Source organism: Anolis carolinensis, chromosome 1 (genome assembly GCF_035594765.1).
Source record: "Anolis carolinensis isolate JA03-04 chromosome 1, rAnoCar3.1.pri, whole genome shotgun sequence".
NCBI lineage: Eukaryota > Metazoa > Chordata > Lepidosauria > Squamata > Dactyloidae > Anolis > Anolis carolinensis.
Genome location: NC_085841.1, coordinates 152,564,362 through 152,577,623, shown reverse-complemented (window position 1 = coordinate 152,577,623; position 13,262 = coordinate 152,564,362). Strand labels below are relative to the sequence as shown.

At 48.7% G+C, this 13,262-nt stretch overlaps 1 protein-coding gene across 1 annotated transcript; it reads left to right on the top strand.

Annotated features, from left to right (window-relative positions):
• Positions 1–5,748: 5,748 nt before the first annotated feature.
• Positions 5,749–11,021, top strand: LOC134299950 (uncharacterized). Its single transcript, XM_062984244.1, has 2 exons — positions 5,749–7,511; positions 10,740–11,021. Exons 1-2 carry the CDS (start codon positions 5,964–5,966, stop codon positions 10,779–10,781), a joined length of 1,590 nt encoding a protein of 529 aa, XP_062840314.1. The 5' UTR covers positions 5,749–5,963; the 3' UTR covers positions 10,782–11,021.
• Positions 11,022–13,262: the final 2,241 nt, after the last annotated feature.

Sequence of the window (13,262 nt, the reverse complement as noted above, 5' to 3'; positions counted from 1 at the left end):
TCTTGACCCAGCTGAACTCCAATGGGCCATGGGTTCGTGATGGTATGTGCAGCCACCTACAGGTGAGAAGATTAAATAGGCAATGCAGACATGGCCCCAGTCTATGAAACCTTATCCAACAACTTTGTTCTCTTAGTTAGCCTGTAAGGCAGTGATTCTCAGCCTGTGGGTCCCCAGGTGTTTTGGCCTACAACTCCCAGAAATCTCAGCCAGTTTACCAGCTATTAGAATTTCTGGGAATTGAAGGCCAAAACATCTGGGGACCCATAGATCGAGAACCACTGCTCTAAGGATACATCTACACTCTAGAATTAATGCATTTTGAAACCCCCTTTATGTGCCATGGCCCAGTGCTATGGAATCTTTGTAACTATAGTTTGGTGAAGCACTTGCTTTCTTTGGAAAAGAAGTATAAAGATCTTCTAAAACTACACCTCCCCATAATTCCATAGCATTGAATCATGGCAGTAAATGTGGTGCCAAACTGCATTAATTCTATAGTATATAGACGCATTGAAGGTGCTATAAGATCTCTTTGCATTTAATCACTGATAATTATAATATAACAGAAATATAGGACTAGAATGGCTTTATATATTTTTGTCGGCTCACCACAGCTGCTCCTAAATGACGACATGGGACTCACTGTGTTGTCACAAGAAACTTTACTGTAGGACACATTGACATGAAAAAGCCAAGAATGGGAGGCATCGGCCAAGATTCCTTTATATACCCTTCCCACCCATTCAAAGATACATTTACTGCCCAACAAACCCCTTGCAAAGTTTCCCCACCAAGTCCAGCAGCTGTTTCTTCTCAGGATCCCAGGATGCAGGTGTCTTATCAGTTCACAATGTCAGTGACCCTGAAACTCAGCGCCATATCCAGGCTCTAGGAGCAGGGTTCTGACATGGCGTCCTCCTCCCCCTCGTCCTAAAAGAAAAAGATTAAATACAACTATTGTTCTCTGCTGTCCAATGTCCCTTTGTACTTTTTCAACAGGCTGCAGTGAAACACAAGGTTTACCTCCCCTAAATCCTTGGGCAACATCAGCTGATATGTTACTTCATTTACCTTTTTTGTAATTCTAAATGGTCCTATATAGCGTGGTGCCAATTTTTTCGATGGAAATCCCAACTTTAGATTCTTCGTACTCAGCCAAACTAGATCTCCTTCGCCCAATTTGTCCCCTTCTCAGTGCCTACGATCAGCAAAGAGTTTGTACTTTCTTTGTGTTTCTCGCAGTGCCTCCACCACGTCTTGCCACCCTGGCCTGACTTTGGCCGGCCACTCTTCGTCCCTTTGGTCCTCTCCTCCCTTCCACCCTGATAGTTTAGGGAATGGTGCCACATCCTGCCCGTACACTATTTCAAAAGAGGAATGATCTGTTGCCGAATGTACGGCCCCGTTGAAAGCCACTTTAGTGAAGGGCAACAGCTCTGCCCAGCCATCCTGCCTATAGTTTGAGTATATTCTCAAAAACTGACTCAGTGTTTGTTGAGTGTGCCCGACACCCCCCCCCCCCCGTTGGTCATGGGGTGGAAGGCCGAGCTCAGATTCCTCTCTGCTCCTAAAAGCTATAAAATTTTCCCCAGAATTTTGCAGTGAACTGGACCCCTCGGTCACTAATTATTTTGTCAGGACATCCATGTAGGTGATAGACATGCTTAACATATAGATCGGCGAGCTTTTCTGCCGAAGGGAGCTTTGGCAGGTCCACAAAATGCACTTGTTTAGAGAATAGATCTAATATCGTCCAAATGTATCTGTGACCCCTGCTGGGCTCGCCTACAAAGTCCATCGCTACGCACTTCCATGGCCTCATGGGTTCCACCACCTTTTGCAAGAGCCCCTGGGGTTTTCCAGGCGGCGTTTTGTTCTCCATACATAGCTCACATCAAGTAACATACAGCCTAGCGTCTTTCCTCATTCCGGGCCACCAGCATTGTTTGGCTAACAGTTTAATTGTTTTGGTAGGTCCCAGATGACCTGCACCTTTGTTATCATGGCATTACCTCAGCATCTCTTGCCTCAAACTTTCGGGAATATACAATCTCTTATTTACAAATACCAAATCCCCACACAGTTCTCCCTGTTCCTTGTTCATTTGCAACCAGACGTCCTCCCCGTATGCTCGCTTCAACTCTCCTTCCCACACTTCCCCTCCTCCCGTGGTAATGGCAGTATGTTTATTTTCTCTAGCTGCCTGTGCTCGAGTTAGCACCACCAGGGCCCATTGCTTGTCTAAGAAAACACTTCCCTCGGATTCCTGAGATCCTCCCCCATGCTGGGGCATCTGGGACAGAGCGTCAGCCAGCACATTGTGTTTCCCCTGGAAGAATTTCAGTTTGAAATCAAAGCGGCTGAAGTATTGTGCCCATCTTATTTGCTTCGCTGACAGTTTGCGAGGGGATCCCAAGTATTGCAAATTTTTGTGGTCTGACCATACCTCAAATTGGATCCCACTCCCTTCTAGGAAGTGCCTCCAACAAATCGCTAAGCCCTTCCTCTCCCAGATTGGCCAGTTTTTCTCCATTTCACTAAACTTTTTTGACAGATAGCCACATGGTTTTAGATCTCCCCCTTCGTCCTTTTGTAGCAAAACCGCCCCATATGCACAGTCTGATGCATCGCAGTGTATAACGAATGCTTTTGATATGTCAGGGTGCTGCAGGATGGGCTCCTGTCACGACCCAGGCAGCAGAGCACCAATAACCATACACAGAGGCCAGAATCTATCTAATATCTTTATTAAGGAAATATGTAAAGTCAATAAAAGTAATTGTAGAATATAGTTCAGAAGATGACCTTTCAGGAAAGGTCAAATATAGTCCAGGAAAACAATGTCCAATATGAAATAGTAAGGTCCAAAGTTGTAATCCAGTAACCGAAACACTCACTTTTCCAAGCAAAGTGAGGGGAGATGACAAGGTCCTTTAGTCCATGAAACTTAGGCAAGGCAAGGAAATAGCTTGATTCTTGGTACACAAAGCTTGATTCAAGGCAACAAGGAACGTGGAGCAAGGACAGGATCCGTGGTAAATTCGTGGCGAGGTCCAAAAACAAGGCAAGGTCCTGGGAAGCAATACAGGGCTGGAAACAGGAGCAAGAACTCGACCGCGGGAGTAGCGTAGTCCACACACAACCTACTCCCGTAGCTGACGAATTGACTCCGCAAGACTCCTTCGTGGGCAAAACACGTAAGTAGGGTCTCGGTTTCCCGCCAAGAGCAGATTCTCTGGGGAACCAGAAGCGAAAGCCATTCTCTGGGTCCAGATGCATGACTCCCTAAAGTTTCTCATGGGAAACAGGTTTAATCAACCATTTGTTTGGCCGCGATTCTCAGGCTTCTGCGATTAGCCTGTTGAGCTCCTCTCTGTTGTTGACAATAATCACGGCGAGAAAAAGGGGGAGATTTTGGCTCAGGGCTTGTTTGGCAAACTTCTGGAAGGCAAATCTCCTGCAGGTGCAAGGGTTCCAGTTCTGGCTGAGAAAGTTCCAATTCTGACTGAAACGGAGGAAAACCTAAGTTTTCCTCCTCATCTGTCACAACAGTGTTAGGGACGGGACTACATGGCCCATGAGTCATCACAGCTCCTCCATGAATCGTCTCTTAAGAGCCTCAAAGGCCTCCTGGCATTCTAACGTCCAGATCAATTTGGCCCCTGAGGCCCTCACTTTGGCTGTTTCCCCCCTCCTCTCTAGCTGACATTGGGTAGATTTTCACCTTTGGTATTTCTGCTCCTGGAATTAGCTCTATTCCCACCTCTACCCTCCGCTTCAGTGGGAACTTATCTGATTCCTTCTCGTCAAAGACGTCCACAAAATCATGGTACTTTGGGGGCAGTCTCTCAGCCAGTTCTGCTAGCCTGGTGCCTCTCCCCTGTTCCCTGGTTCCCTCTCGGCTTCCTGGTTCCCCTCTCCAGGCCTTCCTCCGAAATGTATGCTCTTATCTTTCCAGTCGATCTACAGGTTAGCTTGCCCTAACCACGGCATGCCTAATATAACATTGTACCTGGCTATTTGTGATATAACAAATGACACCCTTCCTTCCCAATGCCCTATTTTGCACTTCACGCCTTCAACACTGTGCCTAGCTAATGATCCTGATGCCAGGGATCCATCCAATTGCGAGAAGGCTATTGGGGATTCTAGGCTTGCCTTTTCACATCCTAGCCCCTCTGCTAACTCAGATGTGATGATGTTCCTGGAATATCCACAATCAATAAATGCTTTACAAGTTGCCTGCCTGCTGCCGCTCTCGAGCTGAACTGGAACCACCAGCATTCTTTTGTCCTGACTTACCAACCCCCCTGAATGATCTCCCATCGATAGTTCTTCCTCTGCACATTTGCAGGCCGCGGCCTTCGGCTTGGGTTGACCTCTGCCTTCCCCGTTCCTCTGCCAGCATTCGGCAGCCCTGTGCCCCAGTCAGCCGCACACAAAACAACTACTCCTGCTTGCTTTCACACTCCCTTTTGATTCTGATCTTCTCCCGTCTGGAGTTGATTCTCCCTTCTGGCTTCCTTCCTTCGTCTGTGGCTGCTGTGGCTGTCCTCCCCTGTGCCTCCTCGCTTGGGCCAGCGATGTCTCGACACGCCCCGCTAATTGGATCCACCCCCGCAATGTTCCAGGCTCATCCCGGTGTACTGCCCAGGAGAGAATTTCCCATTTGAGCCCTTCTTTAAAGAGTTCCACCTTGGTTACTGCGGACCATTCTGGCACTTTTTCAGCAAGGCATTGGAACTCCTCTGCGAATTGGGACACTGATCTCTGTCCCTGGGAGATGGTCTTCAGCTTCTCCCTCGCCCGGATCTGCTCCAATGGGTCTCAGAAGCGGGCCTCCAGAGCTTCCATGAAATGGCTCACCGACCCCAGGCATAGGTCGTGCCTAGCGTGCAGCTGGAAGTACCAGCTAGCTGCTCCCCTCTTCAGGACTGCACCGATGTCTCGGACCCAGCTAGACTCTGTCCTGAAGGTATCGGCATTGTCCTCCATATAGCCTCTCACCGCGGTGAGGAAGAAGTCTAAAGCATGGGATTTTCCCCCATATTCAGCTCTCAGTTCCTCCCTTCTTTGCTGGAGTCCTGGTGGTGGCAGTCCCCAGGGATCTGCATGTTGCCTGTCCCCTTGGGGGTCCCACAGTTTCCCCTTGCTGCCCTGTGCCACTCCCGGAGTTCGCCAGGGGCACCAGGGGTTCGGGCTGGAGAGCAGCGGCTGCACCCTGAAGTTTCTGGTCCTTGCTGCTCTCCTCTTCCATCCTCCCCAAGCCTTTTCAGGTTTTGGAGCGCGCTCCAGCCTCTTGGTATAATTCCTCCTCTCTGGGTGCCGGTAGGTCAGCAAGCTCCCACTGCTTCTAGTGCTCATGTTCCATGCCAACCCTGCCCGATGCTCTCCTCCTTCCCTTGCTTCTGCTAGGGTGGTAAGGCATTCCATCACCTGTGACATCATCGCTAGGGTTGTCTCCATTGCCCTCATTCTTCCCTCCAGCATGGCTATCTTCAGAGGGGATGGGAGATCTGACTCGTTCTCCTCCTCTGAGCTGCCCCTTTGCGTCCTTCCAAGTCTCTGGGCTACCCCATTTGGCTGGGCATACGCCATGGACGATGCTAAGGCTGCCACCCGCTCGAACTCTGCTTGGGTCTCGTCGGAAAGGGATCTTGATGGACCCCTTCCTGCTCCAAGCAAATCCTCCTCCTCCTTCTGCTACATATCGCACCTCACCGCAGCCATGGGACGATGCCTGGTGTCAGAACCCTGCTACTAGAGCCTGGATGTGGCTCTGAGTTTCAGGGTCACTGACATTGATAAGACACCTGCGTCCCAGGACTCGGAGGAGAAACGGCTGATGGACTTGGCGGGGAATTTGCGCGGGGTTTTACTGAGCGGGAAGAGACTGTTCAAATGAGGGGGAGGGTATATAAAGGAGGGTTGGCCGGAGCCTCCCATTCTTGGCTTTTCTGATGTTCATGTTTCCTACAGTAAAAGTTCCTGGTGATACCACAAAGAGTCTCGTGTGTTCATTCAGGAGCGGCTGTGGTGAGCTGACACTAAGCCAAGAATACGGACACCATCCCGCTGTAGCGGTGAGGTGTAACATGCAAGTGGAGGATGAAGAGCTCTTGGGCGCCGGAGGAGGAAGGTCGGAAAGGGCCACTCCCGAGACGGACGCTGAGTTCCACCAGCTGGCGGCCCTGGCGTCATCCACCGCTTATGCCCAGCCAAATGGGGTAACCCAGAGGCGCGGAGTGGTGCGGGGAGATAGCACCGGAGGAGAGGAAGGTTCACCTTCCCCAGGCCCGCAAAAGATGGTGTTTCTGGAGGAGAGGATGTCGGCGATGGAGACCACCCTGGCAGTGATGTCGAGGGCGATGGAGCGCCTGGCGGTTTTGGCGGAGCCGGAGCGAGGAAGGGAACTCCGGGCTAGCTCAATGTGGGACGTGAGCATGGGAAGCAGCCAGGGCTTTGCAGACCTCCCAGCACCGAAGGGAAGGGAAATGCGAAAGGAGCCCGGTGCCCGGCCCAAGATCCAAACGAGCCTGACGCGGGTGGAGGAGAGTGACGACGAAGGGGAAAAGCCTCCGAGAATCCCGGCTACGCTCCCTACTGAGACCCTGGTGCCCCTGGCGAATGCCGGGCGTGGCACAGGACAAAGGGAAGCAGCAGCGGGGCCCACTGGCCTGCAAGGGGGCTTGCGACGGGCGGAGGATTGGGGATTGCCACCACAGGGACCCCTACCGAGACGAGAGGAACTAAGGATCGAGTTTGGGGGAGAGTCCTCTGAACTGGATTTTTTCCTGACCACGGTGAGGGGCTATATGGAGGACAATGCCCACACTTTTAGAACGGAATCCAGCCGGGTACGGGCCATTGGTGCAGTGTTGAAGAGGGGAGCGGCCAGCTGGTACGTTCAACTACATGCGCGGCGCGACCCATGTCTGGGGTCACTCCGACGCTTTATGGGGGCCCTGGAGACCCGTTTCCGAGATCCACTGGAGCAGATCCGGGCGAGGGAGGAGTTGAAGACCGTCTCCCAGGGGCAGAGGTCGGTATCTGAGTATGCGGAGGAGTTCCAATGCCTCGCTGAAAAGGTGCCGGAATGGTCTGCAGTGACAAAGATAGAACTCTTCAAAGAGGGGCTCAGGCGGGAGATCCTCTCCTGGGCGGTGCATCGTGATGAGCCTGACACACTGCGCGGATGGATTCAGCTGGCGGGGCGCATCGAGACATCGCTGGCCCAGGCGAGGAGGCACCGAGGAGGGCTACAGCAGCGGCCGCAGATGAAAGAGGGGAGCCGGAAGGAGGGATCAACCCCAGCCGGGAGGAGAACGGAGCCGACAGGGAACGTGAGCACCAGCAGGAGGGGCTGCTTCGTGTGCGGCCGTTTGGGCCACAGGGCTGCCGAGTGCTGGCAGAGAAAAGGGGAAGGCGGAGGCCCGCCCAAACCAAGAGCCGTGGCAGGGAAACGCGCCGAGGAAGAACCACCGATGAGGCACCACTCGGGGGGGTTGGTAAGTCAGGACAAAGCCATGATAGTGGTCCCCATTCAGCTGGAAAGTGGCAGCAAACAAGCAACCTGCAAAGCATTTGTGGATTGTGGATGTTCCAGGAACATCATCTCCCCTGAATTAGCCGAGGGATTGGGATGCGAAAGAACGAACCTAGAATCCCCAATAGCTTTCTCGCAGTTGGACGGATCCACAGCATCGGGATCATTAGCTAAGTACAGTGCCGAAGATGTAAAGTGTAAGATAGGGAGTTGGGAAGGAAAGGTGTCATTTGTGATATCACAAATAGCCAGCTATAATGTTATACTAGGCATGCCATGGCTGGGGCAGGCCAACCCGCAAATCAACTGGGAGGATAAGAGCATGATTTTCAGGATGAAGTTGGAAGGAGGGAGCCAGGAAGTGGAAAGGGAGCCGGGGAAAAGGGGGGAGGAAGACTCTATCAGGATTGCAGAACTGGCAGATAAATTACCCCCAGAGTATCGGGATTTTGTGGACGTATTTGATGAGAAGGAAGCAGACAGTTTCCCACCGAAGCGGAGAGTTGAAGTGAAGATAGAGCTAGTCCCAGGAGCAGAGCTTCCTAAGGCAAAAATATACCCAATGTCGGCTAGGGAAAAGGAGGAACTGAGAAAATACATTGATAAAAACCTAGCGAGGGGTTTCATAGAGCCCTCAAATTCCCCTCTAGGGGCGCCTGTGTTGTTCAGGCGCAAAAAGGACCAAACGCTGAGGCTCTGCATTGACTACAGGGGCCTGAATGCAATCAGTTCTGGAAATAAATACCCCCTACCTTTAGTGAAGGACTTGATCGCCCAGTTATCGGAGGGACAGATATTCACTAAATTGGACTTAATTGAAGCGTACCATAAATTGCAGATTAAACCAGAGGACAGGTGGAAGACGGCCTTCTCCTGTGCATTCGGATTATTCAATTATCGTGTGCTCCCTTTCGGTTTGTGCGGCGGAGGCGCCGCGTTCATGCAATTAATCAACGAAGTGTTGCATCCATTGTTGTACAAGGGAGTCTTTGTTTTTTTAGATGACATATTGTTAGTATCTCGGACTAAGGAGCAACACATAGAACTAGTCAGGGAAGTCCTGCAAAAGTTGAGAGAAGCAAAACTGTATGCGAAGCTTGCCAAGTGCGAGTTCAATAAAGACCAGATAGACTTTCTGGGGTATAGGATTTCATCCCAGGGAGTGGCGATGGACCCTGCGAAGGTAGAAGACGTGAGGGGGTGGGAAGCCCCCAAAACACGGAAGCAGCTGCAATCCTTCCTAGGGTTCGCAAACTTCTATAGAACATTTATCAAGGACTTTGCGCGCCTCACTTTGCCATTAACGGATTTGTTAAAGACTAAAGGCAGGGGAGAAACAGCCAAAGTGAAGGCCCCAGGGGCCAAACTGACCTGGACAATAGAATGCCAGGAAGCTTTCGAAGCCCTTAAAAAGCGTTTTACGGAGGAGCCTGTCCTACAGCACCCTGATATGTCGAAAGCCTTTGTATTACATTGCGATGCGTCAGACCGGGCATATGGGGCAGTTCTGCTACAGAAAGACGAGGGGGGGAACCTGAAGCCATGTGGCTATCTGTCAAAAAAGTTTAGCGATACAGAAAAAAACTGGCCGATTTGGGAGAGAGAAGCCTTAGCGATTCTAAAAGCACTAGAGTGCTGGAGACACTTCCTGGAAGGAAGTGGAACACCGTTTGAGGTGTGGACTGACCATAGAAATTTACAGTATCTAAGATCCCCTCGTAAACTATCAGCGAAGCAAATTAGATGGGCCCAATATTTCAGCCGTTTTGATTTCAAACTCAGATTCTTCCAGGGGAAACATAATATACTCGCTGACGCTCTCTCTCGAATGCCTCAGCACGGGGGAGGAATTCAGGAATCTGAAGGGAGTATTTTTCTTGATAAGCAATGGGGCCTGGCAGTACTAACTCGAGCACAAGCGGCCAAAGAAAACAAACGTACTGCCATTTCCACGGGGGGAGGAGAAATATGGGAGGAAGAGTTGAAGCGAGCGTATGGAATGGACGAATGGTTACAAACAAACAAAGAAAAGGGAGAATTGTGTGGGGATTTGGTGTTTGTAAATAAGAAATTGTATATTCCTGAATGTTTAAGACGAGAAATGTTAAGGAAGTACCATGATAACAAGGGTGCGGGTCATCTAGGCCCCACCAGGACTATTAAACTGTTGGCCAAACAATGCTGGTGGCCCGGAATGAGGAAAGACGCCAGGGGGTACGTCACGCAGTGTGAATTATGTGCAGAGGGAAAAACACCACCGGGGAAGCCCCAGGGGCTATTGCAGAAGGTGGTGGAGCCCATGAGGCCATGGGAATGCGTAGCCATGGATTTTGTAGGCGAACTACCCCCCAGCAGAGGCCACAGATACATTTGGACAATATTGGACCTATTCTCAAAACAGGCACACTTTGTGGCTCTGCCAAAACTTCCTTCAGCTGAAAAACTTGCTGATTTGTATGTGAAGCATGTATATCGCCTACATGGGTGTCCCGACAAGATAATTAGTGACCGGGGAGTCCAATTTACTGCAAAATTTTGGGGAAAATTCTTACAGCTGTTAGGAGCAGAAAGGAACCTGAGCTCGGCCTTTCATCCCGCGACCAACGGGGGGGTCGAACGTACCCAACAGACACTGTGCCAATTCTTAAGGATGTACACCAATTATAGACAGGATGATTGGGCGGACCTTCTTCCGTTTGCTGAGATGGCTTTTAACGGGGCCGTACATTCGGCCACAGGTCGTGCCCCATTCGAAATAGTATACGGACAGGAGGTGGCACCTTTCCCCAGGCTACCCGAGTGGAAGGAAGGGGAGGGCCAGACCGACGAGGAATGGCCGGCCAAAATCAAGCAAGGGTGGCAAACCGTGGTAGAGGCATTGCGGGAAACACAAAAGAAGTACAAGCTCTTTGCGGATCGTAGGCGCCGAGAGGGGGACAAATTGGGCGAAGGAGATCTGGTTTGGCTGAGCACAAAAAACCTGAAATTGGGGTTCCCATCCAAGAAATTGGCTCCACGCTATATAGGGCCATTCAGGGTAGCAAAAAGAATAAACGAAGTGACCTATGAGCTGAGGCTACCAAAGGACCTAGGAAAGGTACACCCGGTATTCCATTGCAGCCTGTTAAAAAAGTATAAAGGAACTCTGGACAGCGGGGAACAATAGTTGTGTTTAATCTTTTCCTTCCAGGACGAAGGGGAGGAGGACGCCATGTCAGAACCCTGCTACTAGAGCCTGGATGTGGCTCTGAGTTTCAGGGTCACTGACATTGATAAGACACCTGCGTCCCAGGACTCGGAGGAGAAACGGCTGATGGACTTGGCGGGGAATTTGCGCGGGGTTTTACTGAGCGGGAAGAGACTGTTCAAATGAGGGGGAGGGTATATAAAGGAGGGTTGGCCGGAGCCTCCCATTCTTGGCTTTTCTGATGTTCATGTTTCCTACAGTAAAAGTTCCTGGTGATACCACAAAGAGTCTCGTGTGTTCATTCAGGAGCGGCTGTGGTGAGCTGACAGCCTGGTATTCTTGGCTTTGCTGTCAGCTCACCACAGCCACTCCTAAATGACGACACGGGACTCGCTGTGTTATCACAAGAAACTTTACTGTAGGACACATCGACATGAAAAAGCCAAGAATGGGAGGCATTGGCCAACATTCCTTTATATACCCGTCCCCACCCATTCAAAGATACATTTCCCGCCCAACAAAAAACCCACAAAGTTTCCCTGCCAAGTCCAGAAGCCGTTTCGTCTCAGGATCCCAGGATACAGGTGTCTTATCAGTTCACAATGTCAGTGACCCTGAAACTCAGCGCCATATCCAGGCTCTAGGAGCAGGGTTCTGACATATTTTATTGTATTTTGTAGCAATACAAAACATTTATTTGTTAAATAATTGCTTTCCTCCAGCCCTTAAATTTTCTCAATTTGGCTTACTATCACAATTTCCTGAAAATTACAATATTTTCAGACTAGTAATAAAAATCAAAAAGCTGCTATTCCATCTGTTCTTCCTCAATAGATTTACTGTGGTAAGGTAGAAAGATGGGAGACACAATTGGAAAACAAAGGAAGCTCCTGCAAAGTTCAGGGAATGCAGAGATAACATAATAGGAACCTTGTCTGAAAGTACTCACTAGGGAACATCCAGTAGATATTAGAAAGAGGTCAAATAAAACAATACTCCTTGATAGTCAAAGGCATAATTAAATGTTTGAAGGTATGTAACTCTATGGCTCACTTATCCAAAAGTCATTTTGCACTCACCCTGATTTAATGGTGCTACACATTCAGTAGAATGATCATGTAATATTACCATGTTCATGGAAATGAATCCTTTGGGTTTCAAAAGTATGTAGCAATTCTTGCAGTTCAGTGCCACAGTTCAACCTTCAACTGCCAATGATGAAAAAATGTTTCAACATACAGTGGGTCCTTGGCATCCACTGGATTTGGTTCCAGTTTCCTGTCTCAATAGATGCCAAAATTCATAGAAGCTGAAGCTTCAATAACATACAATAGCAAAGTGGTATGACCAATATAAAATAAAATGGCAAATCAAATTTTGCTTTTGGGATTTATACACACACACACACACACACACACACACAAGTTCTGCATGGTTCAATTCATGAATACAGAATCTGTGGATAAAGTGGATTGGTTGTATGTACACTACTAGTGGTGTGTGATCCATAAAAATGTTTCAAAAGTCATTACAAAATTGGAGAGTGCTGGTGTTTCATTTTTATAGTATAGTTAGTGAAACATTCATTACTATAACAAGAGTAATGAAATGTCATTACTATTTCATTATAGTAATTACACATAATTACTATAATTGAAGAAACTTCAGGGGTATTTAGGCTTTTTCCCATCTTTCGGCATCTTTTGGAGGCTGTGCTCGGTTCCAGCCACCGGGGGGTGATGTTGATCCATCTCCCTGCCGACGAGCTTCCTTTGTACGTAAACCTCCTCTTTTTCTGCTCGAAATGCTGGCCTAAATAAATACCTCCCCACTTTCTTAATGTGGTTCCTATTTATCTACTCATATTTGTTTTCAAACTGCTAGGTTGGCAGAAGCTGGGCTAAAGCTCAGGAACTCACCCTGACCTGGACTTCAAACTCTCAGCCTTCTGGTTGGCAGATTTATTGCAGTTTGATGATTAACCTGCTGTGCTAAAGCCTTTTACAGCTATTGGGGTGAAGCTTGTTACAATGGTAGAACACATTTACCACTGTAATTCCACCAAAGTTCAGAACGTTTCACTTATCCATGAATTTTGGGGGCATTTTCAAAGTTTTTATAAACAACATTTTTTAATACTGAAGAAAATATATTCCTAGTTTGAAATGACCATTTCCTGTTTATTTGTATAATCCTTACTTTGAAAGTAGTGGTTCTACTTCAGGAACATTGTTTTTGCACCAAAACTTTGTTAAATGGGTGAATGATAATGTGCTATAACATGATGTCCTCCATGCAAAGACAAAGTTTTTGCAGTTTAATTTTTTTTGCCATGTTTTCATGATAGAACCAATTAGGAAATGACATATATAAACCAGGAACAAAAACCATAGTGTAGAAACCATCAAAACACGCCTGATGAATGGCCATCCAGCCTCTGAATAATAATAAAGAAAACATGCTCCTAGTTTGAAAGTATTATTTCCTGTTTAATTGTGTAGCCCTTACTTTAGAAGTAGTAGTTCT